The sequence below is a fragment of the Ruditapes philippinarum genome, unplaced genomic scaffold (assembly GCF_026571515.1).
Source record: "Ruditapes philippinarum isolate M1 unplaced genomic scaffold, ASM2657151v2 ctg2401_1_1_1_1, whole genome shotgun sequence".
In the NCBI taxonomy this organism is placed as follows: domain Eukaryota; kingdom Metazoa; phylum Mollusca; class Bivalvia; order Venerida; family Veneridae; genus Ruditapes; species Ruditapes philippinarum.
The window spans coordinates 73,756-92,780 of NW_026852444.1; the positions used below are offsets into that span (position 1 = coordinate 73,756).

The 19,025-nt window shown below is 33.1% G+C and overlaps 1 protein-coding gene and 1 pseudogene across 1 annotated transcript in view; both read left to right on the forward strand.

The window, feature by feature from the left end:
- Nucleotides 1-7,263, forward strand: part of LOC132760510 (peroxisomal targeting signal 1 receptor-like) — a 34,082-nt gene extending 26,819 nt beyond the window's left edge. Inside the window, exons 3-7 of the mRNA XM_060752501.1 lie at nt 2,208-2,278; nt 4,074-4,259; nt 4,642-4,810; nt 5,630-5,787; nt 6,260-7,263. Of these exons, the coding sequence (XP_060608484.1) occupies nt 2,208-2,278; nt 4,074-4,259; nt 4,642-4,810; nt 5,630-5,787; nt 6,260-6,467 (792 nt within the window). The 3' untranslated portion in view covers nt 6,468-7,263. The remainder of the gene's footprint in view (nt 1-2,207; nt 2,279-4,073; nt 4,260-4,641; nt 4,811-5,629; nt 5,788-6,259) is intronic.
- A 3,826-nt stretch (nt 7,264-11,089) lies between these two features.
- LOC132760521 (peroxisomal targeting signal 1 receptor-like) overlaps nt 11,090-19,025 on the forward strand; it is a 31,879-nt pseudogene continuing 23,943 nt past the window's right edge.

Consider the following 19,025-nt stretch of genomic DNA (forward strand, 5'->3'; position numbering starts at 1 on the left):
CCAAAGAGCTTTAGCTAGATATTTAGCATGAAACATTTCTAATTGGTGTCTACCAAGTTTGTTCAAATAAAAGCCTGGGGTCAAAATTGGCCCCGCCCCAGGTGGTCATTGATTTTCCCTATATGCATATAGTAAAAAACTTTAAAAAAAAATCTTCTTTTAAAAATCCCAACGAGCTAGACCTTAGATGTTTAGCTTGAAACATCTTCTAATGGTTGTCTACAAAGTTTGTTCAAATAAAAGCCCTGGGGTCAAAATTGGCCCCGCCCCAGGGGGTCATTGATTTTCCCTATATACATAAAGTAAAACCTTAAAAAAAATCTTCTTTTATAGAACCAAAAGAGCTAGAGCTAAGATATTTAGCATGAAACATCTTCTAATGGATGTCTACCAAGATTGTTCAAATAAAAGCCCTGAGGTCAAAGTTGGCCCCACCCCAGGGGGTCATTGATTTTCCATTTATACATATAGTAAAAACTTAAAAAAACTTCTTTTAAAGATCCCAAAGAGCTAGAGCTAAGATATTTAGCATGAAACATATTCTAATTGGTGTCTACCAAGTTTGTTCAAATAAAAGCCGTGGGGTCAAAATTGGCCCCGCCCCAGGGGGTCATTGATTTTCCCTATATGCATATAGTAAAAACTTAAAATCTTCTTTAAAAGAACCAAAAGAGCTAGAGCTAAGATATTTAGCATGAAACATCTTCTAATGGATGTCTACCAAGTTTGTTCAAATAAAAGCCCTGGGGTCAAAATTGGCCCTGCCCCGGAGGTCATTCATTTTCCCTATATGTGTAAAACTATAGCAAAAAAAAAAAATCTTCTTTGAAAAAACTCAAATAGCAAGAATTTAGATATTAATCATGAAGCATCTTCTAGTGAGTGTCTTCAAAGTTTGTTCAAATAGAAGCCCTGGAGTCAAAATTTGCCCCGCCCCGGGGGACATTGATTTTCCTTATACAAGTATAGCAAAAACTTAAAAATCTTCTTTTAAAAAACCCGAATAGCTAGAGTTTAGATATTAAGCATGAAACATTTTCTAGTAAGTGTCTACAAAGATTGTTCAAATAAAAGCCCTGGGGTCAAAACTGGCCCTGCCCAAGGTGTGTCATTATTTTTAAATATATGTGTAAAGAAAAAACTTAAAAAAATCTTCTTTTAAAAATCCCAACGAGCTAGACCTTAGATGTTTAGCTTGAAACATCTTCTAATGGTTGTCTACAAAGTTTGTTCAAATAAAAGCCCCAGGCTTTAAACTGGCCTTGCTCCGGGGGCCTATGTACAGGTGAGCGACTTCAGGGCCATCATGGCCCTCTTGTTTCATTAGCAAAAGCAACACATGTGCACTATTCCAGATACAAGTATGGACTTTGTGATATCAGTTTAAGATTTAGATTTTATATCTGCTTTTGTTTCTAGTTTACAATATTACTTTTTCCTTGTCATGGAGAGTATTTATATTCAAGTGAGCGATATATGGGCCATCATGGCCCTCTTGTTTTCTAACAAACTATTAGTCCTGACCTGTATCAAATGGTCCAAAAGTTTGGAAAAAATATTTCCAATCTCTTCATGCCAAAAAGCCTCAGTGGAGTCCTTTTAAGTATTTTAGCTCAGCTTTTGGAGAATTATGGGAAATTTTATTCACCCTTGCATTATTGTTGGCGCAATGCTTAAAGACCATTTTGTTTGTAGCTTTACATCTAATTAACAACTGTCGGTATTGTTTTGAAACTTTACACATGTACTAAGGATAAAAATTGAAGATCACTGGCAAAGATCCATACCTCTAGCATTTATTGTGACTAGATTATGCCCCTTCATGAAATCTCTGTTGTTTCAGCTGAACGTTTGGTTTATTTATAGAATTTAATATAGTTTAATTGTGTTAAGCTCTTAAACACACTTTCGAATCCGTTCCTGGAACCAACATAAACAATGAGTGTTAAGTTTCTTGCTCAAGAAAACAACAACTTGCCCGTGACAGCGGCTAGCGATAATAAGATGACTAGTCCGATGCGTTTACCACTTGGCCACGCCGCCTTTTTTGTGACAGAAAGTTGTAACAAGGTTTTTAGTAATTCTGTACATGAAGTGATACACAACTGGGGCAATTTTGAGAAATTATAACTCACAAATGAATCAATAAAACAGAGTAATATATTATGATAACGATAATTTATACCATGTATAATTGTATATTCTAGGCATGGCAATATCTGGGTACAACACAAGCTGAAAATGAACAAGAACCAGCGGCCATTTCTGCACTAAATAAGTATGTTTATTGTATGTTAAATTCTATATCAACTTTTAATGGAAAGGTAATTTGTCCATTTAGCAAAGATGTTTTTGTTATAGGTATATGTCTGCAGTTTACCAGACTATCAGTTATTAATAGAGGAATAATGTACCGTTTTTGCATGCATTAACACCTGCAGAAGCACAAGGATGTATTAAAAGTCTGCGTCCATTACTAAAAAGTAATGCTAACATTTAGCACATCTTTACACTGTGTTTTTATAATGCAAATAACATCACGTCAAATATATGTACAACCTTGCAATACCGGTTTTATGTAGTTCCAAAATAGAGGATATATGATAAATCATTATAATCAATCAGGACAGAGATATCATCACACATGTCAATTCTATGTCATATAGTTCATTCAAATTTATATCTGTCAATTACAATTGGGGTGAGTGACATGGTTATTACTAAGGTGTGTCAGGTGTTTATGACACACAAATACAATAAACATACAACAATAAACTCAATAAGGGGAGTTGTGGCCTAGTGGTTAAGGTGTCAGCCTCTCAACCCAGGGATCATGGGTTCAAGCTCTAATCAGGTCACCACCATGTTTCTTCATAAACATCAGTACTGGTTGGTTCCAGGAAATGGACTTGAAAGTGATTTATATAAGTTGCAAGAACTTGTTTCACAAGCGAGCTTGAATAAATATGTTTAAACAAAGTAAACTCAATTATGACTGTTGTCTTTCAGTTCTAAGACAAATGAGAAAACATTGAGTAAAGATTATTATTTTATTTTTAGCTCGACTTTTCTATGAAAAGGGGAGCTATCCTACTCGCCCCGGCGTCGGCGTCGGCGTTAGCGTCGGCGTCGGCGTTGGCGTCACACCTTGGTTAAGTTTTTCGTACCACCCCACTTTATTTCAGAAGTATTACAAGTATGGCTTTGAAACTTACCATACTTGTTCACCATCATAACCTCCATCTACAGACAGGAGTACATAACTCTGTCAAGGTTTTTGACAGAATTATGGCCCTTTTTTGACTTAGAAAGTGTATTGAGCTTGGTTAAGTTTTTTGTACCACCTCACTTTATTTCAAAACCATTGGAGGTATTGCTTTGAAACTTACCATACTTGTTTACCATCACGACCTTCATCAACAGACAAGAGGACATAACTCTGTCAAGGTTTTTGACAGAATTATGCCCCTTTTTGACTTAGAAAATACATTGAATATGGGTAAAATCCACTTATTGCCTTAACCCTTTGAGATATTGCTTTGAAACTTTTAATGCTATTTCACATCATTACCCCCATCTGTACGCAAGAGAAGGTAACTCTGTCAGGGATTTGTTTTAAAAATTAAGGCCTTTTATCGACTTAGAATCTTGGTTAACTTTTTTGTACCAGTCAACTTTTTGACTGAACTGGTTGAGATATTAAATTGAAAGTTGGAATACTTGTTTACCATCATGGTCCCAAAACATGGGCAGGAGAAGGTAATTCTGTTAAGGATTTTATTTGAATTATGGCCCTTTTTGACTTAGAAACTCAGTTAAAATTTTCATTCTTGTCCACTTGTTGACTTAACCATTTGAGATATTACTTTGGAAGTTGGAGTTCTTATGTGCCATCATGAGACCTATCTGTAAGCAAGAGAAGATAACTCTGTGAAAATGTTTCTTGATTTGTACTTAGAAATTCCTAGTTAAAGTCTTGTGTGCCCTTAACTGTCAAAGTTTTGTTTTATAGGCAAGCACTAAAAAAGTCGAGCGCGCTGTCCTTCTGACAGCTCTTGTTATAACTATTTCAGATGTTTAGAACTCGAACCAGGTAACCTCGTAGCGTTGATGTCACTGGCAGTTAGTTATACAAACGAATCACTGGCTTCACACGCTTGTCATACACTCAAACTCTGGCTGAAAAACAACCCAAAATATGCACACCTGGTACCAGAGCCAGTAGATGCTCAACCTAGAGTATCATCATATGTTTCCAGGTATAATACTGTTTTTATCAGACATTTTTATAATTTCCTTAATCCCCATAAATGCAGGAATAAGCTTTTCAGTCTGCCTCTCAAATAGGAGTGTGTTTTGTTGATGGAAGGCATGGGTAGGGGATTGAGGTTGGTGGTCGAGTGGGGTTCAAACCTACTAAGGCTGCTCATTAAAAGGTAGAAAATATATATTTCACGTTAAAGAGCCATTTTAATGATTAAAGGGGACAAAGTTAGTTAGCAGCCAGTTAGTAGAGTTGGTAGACCAGCAAGATTATTTATATTTTTTCATAGAAAATGTGTGACATCAGCTCTAATATAACAAGTAGTCTTGTTACCTTTGGATAAGTTTGAGTAAGATAGTGGCATGTTTTTGTTACAGCCATGAACATAAGCAGATACAGGATCTTTACATCAAAGCAGCACGTACTGTGTCACAGGGTGAAATAGACGCGGACGTACAGAGTGGTCTCGGAGTTTTGTTCAACTTGAGCGGGGAATACGATAAAGCGGTGGATTGTTTCTCAGCTGCGTTACAAGTCAGGCCAAAGGTATTTGTAACATTTTGATGTGTACAGGTTTAGTTAATGTTTTAGCCATGTACTTTTTATGGGTATTAAGCTATATCCTACGAAATATTTTAATAAAATTTATCAACCGTCAAATTTTATTGTTTCTATAATTTTATGGTCAATTTTCAAAAGAATTATAAAATAGAACTTCCATTATTATTTCATACAAGCATTTTGGAAGTTAACTTTAAGAAAAATTCAAACATGATTTCTTGTAACAGATATTTAGTTTAAACACTTTAAAGGGAAATGGTGACCTCAAATGTACCTTCACTACCATGTGTTGATAATAATGACTATGGGCTATAAATATTAGATGACACTGGCTTGACTTAACTGTGTAAACAAGAAATTTCAGAATTTTAAATAGCAATAAACTTTAATAGCTGTGGTAAGTGATGGTTGTAAAAGGGGAATGCTATAATTGTTCTGATCAAAGACACACGGTTAATTGTTAGAAAAGCAGAAAATTAGAAATAGTCTAAAGTTAATGTTATATTTTTTTCTATCAAAAACACCATGTAACTTGTTAACAGAGAAGAAACCTACTGGAATTGTTGGTATTGTTTTCTTATCAGTCTAGAGGGTAAATTAGTATCCCTTAACTTGTTTGGGTAATATATTTTACCTTAGGGACCAAAGCAGGCCATAGATAGTACCCTTGGCTCTTCAGTCAATACATATTTTGAAAATGTCCCTATATGATAAATGGTCTTATTGGTATGTAAAGTTTTGGTATGTTAATCATATGATAGCTGTGGTTAATTTTTTATTACATTTTTTGTACGTCTTCTCTAGGATGCGTTGCTATGGAACAAACTTGGTGCAACGTTGGCAAATGGTAGTCGTAGCGAGGAGGCTGTAGACGCGTACCATAATGCATTGCATCTATCTCCCGGCTTTATACGATCACGATATAACCTTGGTATAGCATGCATAAATCTAGGGGCTCACAGGTTAGTTATTGTCAGCTATACCACAGAAAACATACACAAGTTAAATAATTTAGACATGAAAATATGATCATGAAAGATTTTATATTAACTCATTTTGGTTTTTTTTCAAATATATGTACTTGTATATGTCCCAAAATTGAACAAAAATATTGAATTAATATTGTAGACGTAAACTAAAGATATAAAATTTAGTTTTAACTCAAAGTTATTTTATCAATGGCTGACATTTATATACATGTAGTTTATATCTAGTTTATTTCAAATAGATGTCCATGCATCCAAAACTTTAACAAGAAAATAAAATATACATGTACATTGTATATATAAAATGAAAATATAAGATTTAGTTATAACTCAAAGTTACTTTATCAGTGACTGACATTTATGTATTATATTTTAATTTAACTATAATATCAAATATATATTATTAAAATGAACTACAGATATAAATTTTAGTTCCATTATTCATTAGGGAGGCGGTGGAGCATTTTCTAGCTGCGTTAAGTATGCAGAAACAGAGTCACGGAATGAAGGACCCGCAGTCTGTGATGTCACAGAATATCTGGAGCACATTACGTATGGCCATCTCTCTCATGGGGCGGCCGGAACTCTACCAATACTGTGATAATAAAGACGTTGACGGACTTAATAACGAGTTCGGATTGAATTCAAACTCTTGATGGAGTTCAAATGATGGAAAGTGTATTGATGTTTCAATGGATAAAATTTTAAATGGCTCAAATTTATCACAGGCATGGCAGTTTGGTTGTGATGTACACAGTGGTTTCAACTCGCGTCACAGGGGAACGGACTTCCATACAATCATCAGGGGAAGAGATTTCTGTACAGATAAAAGTAGTTCTAGTTTACAAAATGATGAAAATGCTCAGATTAGTAGCGATTTAGATGCTGATTTAACTGAGATACGAGGAAATGTTGAGAATGGAATAAAGTGCTATGATAATAGGAAAAGTAAAGAGAAATATGCAACAGTATTTAAACCACAAGAGATTATTGTTAATGAGACTAGTTTAAATGTTCCGACAAAGCTAGATGGTAACAAGTCGGGAGTTAATTCTCAATCGAGAAGTGATTATGCAAAACCATGTGATATTGTTATGGTAAAGGGAGGTAAATCTGTAGAGAATGTTAACAAATGTGTGACTACTGATAATTATTGTTCTGAAGAGAATATAGATTGCCTGCCAGGTGTTCTTAAATTGATATTTGATTAACAATTAATGAACATATCTTATGATTATGAATTAATTGTTTTGTTTGTTAATGTATTTTGAAATAATTCATTGATTTAGGAAGGTGTAAATGTGTATTTTGATTGATGTTAATTGGCTATTTTTTGCCTATCTCTGTCACAACTACTGTTTTAGTTAACTGTTATAATGTATATATGTTTTGACTGGTAGCTTTACAAAAGTTTGTTACTTACCTACATTAGATGGAACTATGTCACCTAATTGAATGGCATCAGTGTCAGATTCTCTGAAGCTTTAATTAGATTTTAATACTTTTCACAATGAGCCCTTTACCTTGAGACCTGACTTATCTTAGATATTTAGTATGTAGGTACGTTAATGTTGACTTTACACTTTGGAAGAGTTGCAGGTCAATAAGTTAAAGGTCAAGGGCATTTATTCTAAATTTGGACTTTTCTAGTTTTCTCCAGTTTTGTTATGTAGTTAGAGTGTTTAAAGTAAATTTTATATTTAAATCATGTAGCTCATTTAATTATCAATTTTAGCATCACTTTTCAAATGAAAATTGTGGACGTATTTGATAAATTCTTGTAAATAAGCGCCAGAAAAATGGTATATTAAAAGCAGCATGCCTCCAGGTTCATAATAATTTTCATGAACATTTTAAAAATGTATTTAAAAGTAAAATATCATGAAGTGAACTAAGAAAATAATTTGCACATTAAAAAAGGCAAGGTCTAACAATTTACGTAAATTACCAAAATGAAGTTAAAGGTCATGCAGTAGAAATATTGTGATAATTATTGCAAAATCAGCGACTCATTGTTTATAAGTATAACATGTCAATTACTAATCACCTATAACATTTGAATTATATCTTGAATCTTTTTACTTTTCTTTTAATTTTAGTACATTTTTATCAAGTTTGATTTACTTGACACATCTGGAGGCATGTGGCTTAAGTATACATACATACAGTGTTTACATTACCACACTTGTTAACTTAGTAATTAGTTTGGTTTTTTTTTGACAATTATTAAAATTTTTGGTTTATGTGGTTAAATTGAACTGTCATTATGTCTAGATTTTATTTGTCAGTTAAAATTGAAATAGTTGTGTACTCAAAAAATTTTTGTTTGTTTTAATTATCCCTGTGATTTTGTTTGTTGATGATCAATCCTAAAGTGAGAAGTAAGTCCCCTTGGAAAAATGGAAATATTTTTTTTTTGTAATCAGATAATTTTTGCAGGTTTTTATATGCTTGCCAAATTAAAGAGCATGTTACTATAAACTTTTTAATGGAAACAAACTTAATCCATATACATTATTGAAAAAGGAGTAACATTCTGGAAAAGTGAAAGTCTTTGGAAGCGTGGAAAACAACACAAAATCATAAAAATAAAAAAAAATTTTTTCAATGTACACCATTCAAACTCACAGGACACCTTGTTTATAACTTAGCGCATACCAATTAAATTGTCATGCTTTTAATCTTGAAAAGTCTGTTTTTAATTCAAAGGGAGATCATTATTGCATACTAAAATTCTTTAAACCTAACAATATAGTGGTTGTTGTAAGTGCACATTTATCCTGGCTTGCCATTCCTCTATACTTATATAAAGTCTAAGGACATTCATGTAGGTCTGTTGTCATGACAACCAGCATAATAAATAGAGTCAAGAAGGTTCATCTGCTGAAAAAACTCTTTTTTTGTGTGTATGTGTGTGTGTATGAATTTTGAATTCAGAAAGAATTGGTTTTTATTTCTACTGTCAGATTTGCATTTGCAATTTTATGGCATTGGTTTTGTTCACCTGGTTATAATAATGTTGATTTTGTCATAGCTTCTGTCTACACATTATTTTGGTTTTGTACATGCATTTAGTAGTTCTGTGTCATAAAGGGTGAAAAAAAAAACTTTTTTGACATTTAGGACTTTAGGATTTTGTCGTGCGACATGGCTGTAACTCATATGACATAAAGAGTTACATAATGTTTGCACCATGCCGACGAATTTTGTTATTCAAGCTCATTTGCTGTTAAAGATTTGTCATTTTTTCTGTTAAAATAATACAATACAATCTCTACATATAGGGGATCATTTTGGATTTTTAATTTTTTTGGACAAGGCATGATTGTGTATCTCTGTAAATACTCTCTCTCTCTCTCTCAGATTAATTTAGTTTAGTACTGTCTTTTTAACAATATAATTTGTGAAATAAATCATGATTATGCAAATTTGAAACAAGATGTGTACCCATTTTCCTTCAGTTTTTACATTCCTGATTGTACATGCTTTGCTTATGAGTCGTCTCTTTTGATATTATAAAAATTGGAGAAGATTCTGCATTATCTTTTTGAAAAAAGCTCAACTGATGTTCAAAAGCTAAAAACTTAAAATTTGAAAAATCATACATAATCAACTGGAGAACTTAAAATGGAAATAATTGAAAAAGATGATAAAGAAATATACTCAAAAATTAAATAAAAAAAACAGTATTAAGGTGATTTAACCTTTAAAATTCTTTTCATGTTTTAGGTGTTTTATTTCCAGTGTCTTTGTTACAAAAAAAACTCAGTTGAGCTTCTTTTTACCAAAGATTATTCATTAAGATTATAGGATTTTGTTAAAGAATTAGTACTTAAGCACTTTTTGACGAAAGACGAATCAGAATGTGTTTTTATGCATTTATTATATTAGATATTTTATTATTTGTTGATGGGATTTTAGATTTCTTTATTGCATGATAATTTATTTGATAAATTGTTCATATTATATTTTGTATCAAAATACAAAAAACAGAAAATAAATGGATAAGAAAATATACACATGTGTTATGTGTTAATATATTAATTATATATTTTGCAGTATTTAACACCATATTTCTACTGTGTGACTTATAAAGTAAGGGTTAACTTTGCATAATTTTACCTTTGTGGATGTTAAGTGCTGTTTGCAATGTGTAAATTACTTCCGTTGTTCTCTTCACAATATTTTACTTTTAAATACATTTCCAAAATTTTCATGAAAGTTAACATTTATTTGGAGGCGTGCTGCTTTAACCCATTACTTCATGAGCATATTGTGAAAAATGGCTGTTTTCATTGAAACATCTTCCGTTACAAGTTCAAATTGATATAAAACTATAAAGACTGCTTCAATACTCATCAAACTGGCACAAATGTTGATTGGACCATTGCCTTGTAACAACATGCTCCGTCTAAAATTTCCTGTTACCATGTCAAGGAGGGGACCTCTAAAAATTGCCCAAAATCACTTTTTTGCGTTGATTTTTTCCATCAAAATTGATTTCCAAGTGCTGCAACTTCTCAATGGATCGAGATAGAGTCAAAGGCTTTTCAGCGTTGGTTACACGTTAACTTATGATCGATTATTTCTAGCTTATCACAAGTCCAAAATTTTCTTGGCACTTCCGACATTCCACACAGGAAATGAGGGAGATAGAGGGCGCTGAACAACATTTTGTACCACAAAGAGGTAACAGTTTTACTACAATAGCCTCTATGTATTATTATAGTTTTGGAGGGTTTCGACCAAATGGGTATCGTTTCTGACTGGAGATTGCTGGTTCCTCAAGGCTTTGGGATTGAGATCCATGCTTGGATTATATAGATTATTTCAGTTATAGAAGCTATCTTGCCAGCTTACTTAAGATCAGTGTTTGTTCATATTAATACAAATGTACTCCTAAGGTCTTCTTTGTTAATAAAGCTGGAGCGGGGACTTCAAATATAAAAAATATATAACTTTACAGCGTGTATAATGCATGGGTTCAACATAACTATTGTACAATTAATGCGCTATTGAAACATTCTTGGGTAACAGATATAGACAGTGCTTTAGCAATGTTAAATCTTGTTGGGGAAGATGAAATAGTTAATATGAAAGTGCTATGTATCATGTATATGCAAGGTTTTATTGCGATGAAAGTGTTTATCTTAAACATTATTTAATAATAGTAATTCCTTACCTCTGTTATTGGCATTGTATCTTAGATATAACTTTAATTTGTATATAATTATAAGAACAGCAATGTTTGAATGTTTGGTAGGACCAGCAGTTGCAGAGATGGCAGTAACAGATCCTGGAGGGTTGGCCAGTGATTTTCTAGAAACAGAGAATGAGAAACCAGATGATTGGTCACATGACTTTCTTGGTAACGCCCCTAGCAACCAGATATTAAGAGTTCCACCGATGAACATGTAGTGGGCGGAGGAATATTTAGATCAGACTGAACACAGACCTTGGTAAGTGAACTTTCTCTTCATATCAATATTTCTATTCAATCCATCATACAGTATATATTAACTTTTTGAATGCTTATAGCCAGGGCAGCCATCTTTTGTACAGTGACGTTTTACAAGGTTAAAAAATAATTTGACTCTCCTTATTTGTAACAAAGGGAGGTAAATATTACATGATAATTATCATGCAGTATGGTATTTAAGTTTTATTTCAATGATTTTACAAATGTACTACTCTGTTTGAAACAAAGGGAGATAATTGTTAAATCATATACTCCTTTGATTTGGCTCAGTAAGAAAAACTGTTGAAGGTATTATTAGACCAGTCTTACAAGTAACAATAAATAGTTTGAAAACACCCTGGTGTTGGACACGTCATTCTTCCCTCTTCTTATTATCCAATCTGTTTTAAATTTGTTTTGTGTTTTCCATCCACTAGGACTGAGGAATCCGAAAGAGAAATTTTAGATGACAGTAAATGGATTGATGATTTCCAGGCCGGTGACTTACAAAAGACAGCACAAGAGCTGCTAGACAGTGTTGATGATCCAAAACTTAACAGTTCAGAGGTAGTTTTATTATTGTATGGGATCTGTCAAACATTTTTAAAATCTCTGTTGAGATATTTGAAGTGACTAATTTGAATGTATTATGTGTTCATTGAATTGTGCCTTGTTTAGCCTCTGCTATGTTGGGAGAAATTTTATATAATTATCACATCCAAGTGTGTGTGATACAAGGAAAGGTTCACTGGAGATCATCGATCAAGCTATATCAAATCATTGTATTATTAGCTATCAGTCTCAAAGAAAAAATGAGGCTATTGAAATAACTGCCCTGTAATGACTGTGTAGTCGTTGTCATTGTGGTTGAAACATGAAACTTGGAATACTTGCTTATCATGATAACAAGGTGAAGTTGTTAGACAAAGGGCATAATTCTGAAAGCTATATTTATGGAGTTATGCCCCTTGTTTACTCAGAATTTATTCAAAATTGGTTATTTATAGTAATTTTCATCAACAGACGAGCGTAAACACCACAGTCATATGGGCCTCTTGTTGTTAAACAATTGTAACATAAATCCTATCAGTATGTCAAAGAAATTTGCCATTTAGAATATATTCCTAAAATCATATCACCTATCATATTCAAACTATATATTCAGTACCTATATACAGTATAATCAGAAATGCTTTTTATGTTCTCACAACTTTTCAAACACACCTAAATAAACACTTCTATTTTTCTTCAATATTCAACCGTATCTTTATTTTTCATTGATTGATTTTTAGTGTAATTATTCTTGAATATATAGACTCCCTTGACTGCTGTAATAATTTGATTAACTTCTTGTCTCACCAACCACCAGAAACTTTGCATATGTCTTGATCATAATTTGAGGTCACTGTACAAGGCCCATAACTTTATTTCATTATGGACCTTTGTGGACTTAAAATTGGTTAATGTTTTTTATCATCTGTGCTTGAAATAACAAACAGAGGAGCATCCGAGGTTTTACTCCACCAGTAAAGCTGGAAAGTCGCCATATGACCTAATCTATGTTGGTGCAGTGTATAATCCAACAACAAACCTAATAAAAATGTTTTGTATGCAATAACTTTGGTTAAAGTTTTGTATGGACAAGTTTAAGTTAAAGTTTTGCATAAAAGATGAGTGTTCAAAACTACTGACAGTATCCAAATGTCTTTTTGTGTATGCCTACATTATCCAGGCTCTTGCTTTACTATCAAGCACAGACAATAGTCAAGTGCTACTTGCAGTTCTTGTTTATGTAATCCTTACCCTTTTTGTAAAAACTCATATTAATATAATGGTCACATAGAAACAGATTTATTGTTGATTTTATACATGGTTATGGGAAGCAGTCATATTTTATTGTAATTTTTTCTTATGTTAAATATAAGTTTTTGACAGGAAACAGTCTTAGTGAAATTTGGAAACCTGTGTTGCTTATTTTCTTGAATTGAATTTTAGAATATTTAAAACTTTCTGGTAAAAAAATGAAAAGAAATGTTTATCTGCTACGTTCTATGTATATATTATTTGAGAAGGTAAGAAGCAAAACATAGACAATATTGCTTGCCTTCTGCCATTATATTATAGCAAGTCAAGTGTAAACCTTTAAATATTCTTATGTTAATATATCTAAAAAATGTTTTTTGGCTGGACTATTTGAAGAATAGGGAGAGCTATTGTACTCACCTCCCAGGCCTCAGCATTGCCGTCACACTTTGGCTAAGTTTTTGCTTGCAAGTTAGTATCTCCAGCTACAGAAGGGAATAGATTTTAACTTCACACACAAAAGCATAAAAGGGGGTCATTATCAAAGGCTCATGAATTTTGACAGAATAAAGGCCCTTTTTGAACTTTGAAAATTGTATATTATCCAGGCTCTTGATTAACTATTAAGCACTGCAGAGAATACATTTTTTTATCTTATACAGTTTATCTATGGTATACATAAAAACATTTCATTTCATTACACAGCATACATATTTATTTGAGGCATGATATATCATTAAAAGTTAAACCAGTAAAAAAAATTTTTATCTTTCACAGTTTATCAGATTTGTTAAAAAGATCAGTGAGGGGGATGTAACAATTAAAGATAATGAAGTTATAGAAAAATCAGTTGATGATAAATCTGAGGAATGGGCCAATGAATTTGCTATGAAAAATCAAGAAACCCTACCAAATAGTCAGGTACTGATAACAATTGTAAATTTTTACGTCATATGCACCAGTCAAGTATAACCTTGGCTTTACTACTCTTGGGGGGAAGAGCAGAGATTTTGACATATGAGCCGCGTCACGACAAAACCAACATAGTGCGTTTGCAACCAGCATGGATCCAGACCAGCCCGCGCATCCAAGAAGTCTGATCAGGATCCATTCTGTTCGCTATCAGTTTTTCTACTTGTTAAAATGTTTAAAAGCGAACAGTATGGATCCTGATCAGACTGCATGGATGCGCAGGCTGGTCTGGATCCATGCTGGTCGCAAACCCATTATGTTGGTTTTGTCGTGACACGGCGAATCCCCTTTGTTAAGGTTCTTTTGGGACATTTATATGGTAAATTTCCAGCAAAATGTCTTCATTCGGCAAGTTGGGACCTATCCACTGCCATTTTAGTGTGGAAACTGAACAATGTTATTTTCTTGGAAGGCAGTGTACAAAAATTAAAGTTAAAAATTTGTATTATTACCCAGGCTATCTCATGTAAGCCATGGGTAGGAAGTTGGGGGGGGGGGGGGGTTGGGTGTAGGGAGCCTGTGTGAAAATTGACTGGTGCATTAGTTAAAGCAGTTTGCTGTGCTTTCTGAGTGTACCTTGCTAGCTTGATCCCTACCATTCCTTTATACCTACTTTAATCTGATTGTAACAATATAAACATACATTTATACAATTATAGTAACAGTTTGCTGTGCTCCACATACTTTTTATGTTTGCTTTGAAATCATTAATTCTTCCTTTTGAAAGAATATGTCCAAATAGATTTAGTAATTGACTGTTATATATTATGGAAGAAAAAACACTCTCTGTATAAATAATGAAAGTTTCTCTTATCATTTCAAGTGCTATAAGTAAATATTTTCTTCAGTACATAAGTACACCTAAATCAGTTGTGACATTGGTTTTTGAAATGCAAATTTAGGCATGTTTGAATATTTTTTCCCATTGACAATAGTTTTTTCTCTGAATCTTGTATGTATATTGATGCCTAGCTTTTAGACACACTAACATTCTATTCTCTTTAATATTTCAATAACTACATGTACATGCAGTATGTTAGTTTGTTGGCTTAAGATACATGTCTTGTAACAGTTTCTTTTTGTGTGTCAGTAACAACAGTTTTAGCGAGCAACTTGTTTAATTTATTACATCTGTACTTCTGTCAAACTAAACACTTTTCTTATCACCTTCATTTATAGACCAATATACATGTATGTGGTATACATGTATATGCATGTCACACAGAGGTGTAGTCCAGGGCTTCCGTTTAGTTTAAAAATTGGAATTCAGAGACTGCAAAGTGTCTAACACTGGAAGTCACATTATAGGTGATGAAGGAAAAGGGTTATATTTTGGAAGTCAGAAGCCAAAATCAGGTGTGAATGACATCCAAACTTCCCCTAATGGACGCCCTGTCTAGTTTGTTTGTCTATAATTGTTCACGATCAATGGCTATATGGCTAAAACTTAGCAGAAATGGATTAAAATACATTCTTTAAAAGGGGCAAACATAAGTTTTTAAATGGTTTAAGAATGGCTTCAGAGCATGTTAGATGCTTATTATCTGACATAAGCAGTGCTAAATGTGAAATTATTTGTCATAAAACAAGCAAAATGTAAACAATATCATGTTGTATTGTGACTTCCATACAAAATAAATCACTTACATATAACTGTACTAATTGGCAACAGGTAAAATATTTTTCAGATAATTAGCCAATTGGTAAAGCTATTTATAGCTAAAATAATATTTGTTGATATAATTGTAAATACATTTGTTAATTAACACATGTAAGAATGAAGAATTATTTCAGGTTCGTGTTCTGTATTTATCCAATTGAGCTCTGTAAACATTTTAGATTTTCTGATGAATATTATTTAGATGACTTGATAGTAAATCTGCTTTGTTGAAGGAATAGGTTGTTTATTTGGGACTGCTACATCCTTTTACATAAATGCCAAGGCACACATATATATTGTACTTTGAGCTACAAAGGTAACATATACAAATATTAACTATTCAGTACAATCTGTACTTTTACAGAGATCATTGGTAGATAAATGGGAGGAGGAGTTTATGTCAGAGAAGAGTGCTAATGATGCTGAATTCTGGGAGAAACTTGAACAACATTGGCAAGATGTTGCACAGTAAGTTATGATAAATATATCAAGTTAATCCTTTACAAGTTTTAACATGCCTCATTTTTATTAGCTTGACTATTCTAAGAATAGGGAGAGCTGTTGTACTCACCAAGGTGTTGATGTCATGCAAGTTTGTATCTCAAAAAATACTGAGGGCAATGGGTTGAAACTTCACATACTTATATGATAGCATAAATAAGAGGTCATTATCTAAGCCTATAACTCTAACTTGGATTTGAAAGAATCATGGCTCTTTTTGAACTTAAAAAATATTCATTATCCCGGTTCTTGTTGAGCATGCAGTCCTATTAACAGGTGTTGTGTTATTCTGATATTGAAACCCAACAAACTGACATTGGATATATCTTGATTCAAAGGAGGGCAAGTTGATTACACAAAAGTGGGGTGATGTCACTTTCATATTTTCTGTAAAGTTTGTAGTAATATAAAGGACATAAGAATACCTTCACTCAGTTAGTACAGCTTTAAATTCAGAGAAATGTTACGTCTTTAAGAAATATTAGTGAACGTTTAGATCAAGCTTGTTGAAAAAATCTCCAGAATAAGATTTAACAACTTCAAAGCCTTGGTATGATGCAAATTTAATTTGAAATTATTATAACTTACATGTGCATTTTGATTTTAGGTCTGGGGAAGAGAATGCATGGTTGACAGATTTTGAAGACACACAGCCGTATAAGGTAATAATGCAATTGGTTTGCTTAGTATTTAACTTCTGGACTAAAGAGCATTGAAATTCATGTTAACAGTGAAAATTGCAGACTCTGTTGAATGACTGTTTATTAGGGAAATATGAATGAAAAGTGCAATATCTCTCTTGGCCACTGGCACCGACTTCAGCTTTGTTCAATCTTTAATACTTCTAAGCATTGAAATCATTGTACAGGAGGGAAAATTAGCCAAGTTTTTACCTTGACCTCCATGTTTATACCTCTATCCCCATACAACTGGGTCGATGCTGTTATGTTTTGGTCAAATTGGTGTCAAAAATGGCTGGGGATGTGTCTACATTGTGGTATTGAGGCTTTTAGCAAGAATGTTAACCATCTGACAGCCCCCGGGGGATGGTGTCATGGTTACAACTAAAAGGTTCATTTAGGCACTTTTTAGCTCACCTGTCACAAAGTGACAGGGTGAGCTTTTGTGATCGCTTTTCGTCTGGCGTCCGGCGTCCGTAAACTTTTACTTTAAATGACATCTCCTCATAAACCACAAGGCCAATTTTATCCAAACTTCACAGGAATGTTCCTTTGGTGGTCACCTTTAAAAATTGTTCAAAGAATTTAATTCCATGCAGAACTCTGGTTGCCATGGCAACCGAAAGAAAAAACTTTAAATATCTTCTTTTAAAAAACCATAAGAGCTAGAGCTTAGATATTTGGCATGAAACATCTTCTAGTGAGTGTCTACCAAGTTTGTTCAAATAAAAGCCCTGGGGTCAAAATTGTCCCCTTCCTGGGGGGTCATTGATTTTCCCTATATGCATATAGTAAAAACTTAAAAAATCTTCTTTTAAAAAACCCAAATAGCTAGAGTTAAGATATTAAGCATGAAACATCTTTTAGTGAGTGTCTACAAAGTTTGTTCAAATAAAAGACCTGGGGTCAAAATTGGCCCCGCCCCGGGGGTCATTGATTTTCTTTATATGTGTATAGCAAAAACTTAAAATCTTCTTTGAAAAAACCCAAATAGCTAGAGTTTAGATATTAAGCATGAAACATATTCTAGTAAGTGTCTACAAAGTTTGTTCAAATAAAAACCCTGGGGTCATAACTGGCCCGGCCCCAGGGGTGTCATTGTTTTTAACTATATGTGTATAGTAAAAACTTTAAAAAAATCTTCTTTTAAATAGCCCAATGAGCTAGAGCTTAGATGTTTAGCATGAAACATCTTCTTATGGGTGTCTACCAAGTTTGTGCAAATAAAAGCCCTTTGGTAAAATTGGCCCTGCAAGGTTTTGGGGGGTGGGGGTTGGGGGGGCTATATACAGGTGAGCGACCTCAGGGCCATCATGGCCCTCTTGTTTAAAAATATTACACCTCTCATGTTGTTGGTTTAATTGCGCTGGACATTAAAAATTTAAAATTCATTTATGTTTGTCAAAGTCTGTCTAGCAAACGAAGAATCTGCTACCAGCAAATAAAAATGTCTTATACAATACCAGTTTTCATTACTATTTTGGATGAATTCACTTAAATTTGTGGGCATGAAATTAAGTGGTTCTGTCAAAAATGAAGTGTTTGTAGGTTTTAAATTTGTAGATTGTCTTTGAAAAAAGTAAAATGCAAATAATGTAATATAAAAAATAAATCTTACAGCCCATGACATAAATTTTTTTTAGATCTTAAATTATTTCATACACACACAAAAAAATCTATATCAACCAAAACTTGTCTAAGAACTGTGAAAAATAAACATCAAATGCAACACAATTATTGACCCACAAAATGAATGTCTCAAAAAGTATGATGTACAAATTGAACCTATCCAAAAACTGTTTTATACCGATAATTAAAAGATTTTAGATTAATCATAAATACTCTAAATTCGTGGATTGACCCATCCATAAAAACCACAAAAATTAATGCCCCACATAATGAATTTCAAATATCCTCCAGTATAAGGCATTCAAAATGCAGTGTGAGTAAGTATATTTTCATGGTTATTCTCTACAGGAATACAAGTTTGAAGAAGACAACCCATTGATAAATCACCCAGATCCTTTCCAAGCTGGTCTTGAGAAGTTGAAACAAGGAGATATACCAAACGCTGTATTATTGTTTGAAGCTGCTGTGAAAAAAGATGAAAGTCATGCGGAGGTAATGTGAACTTGATTTT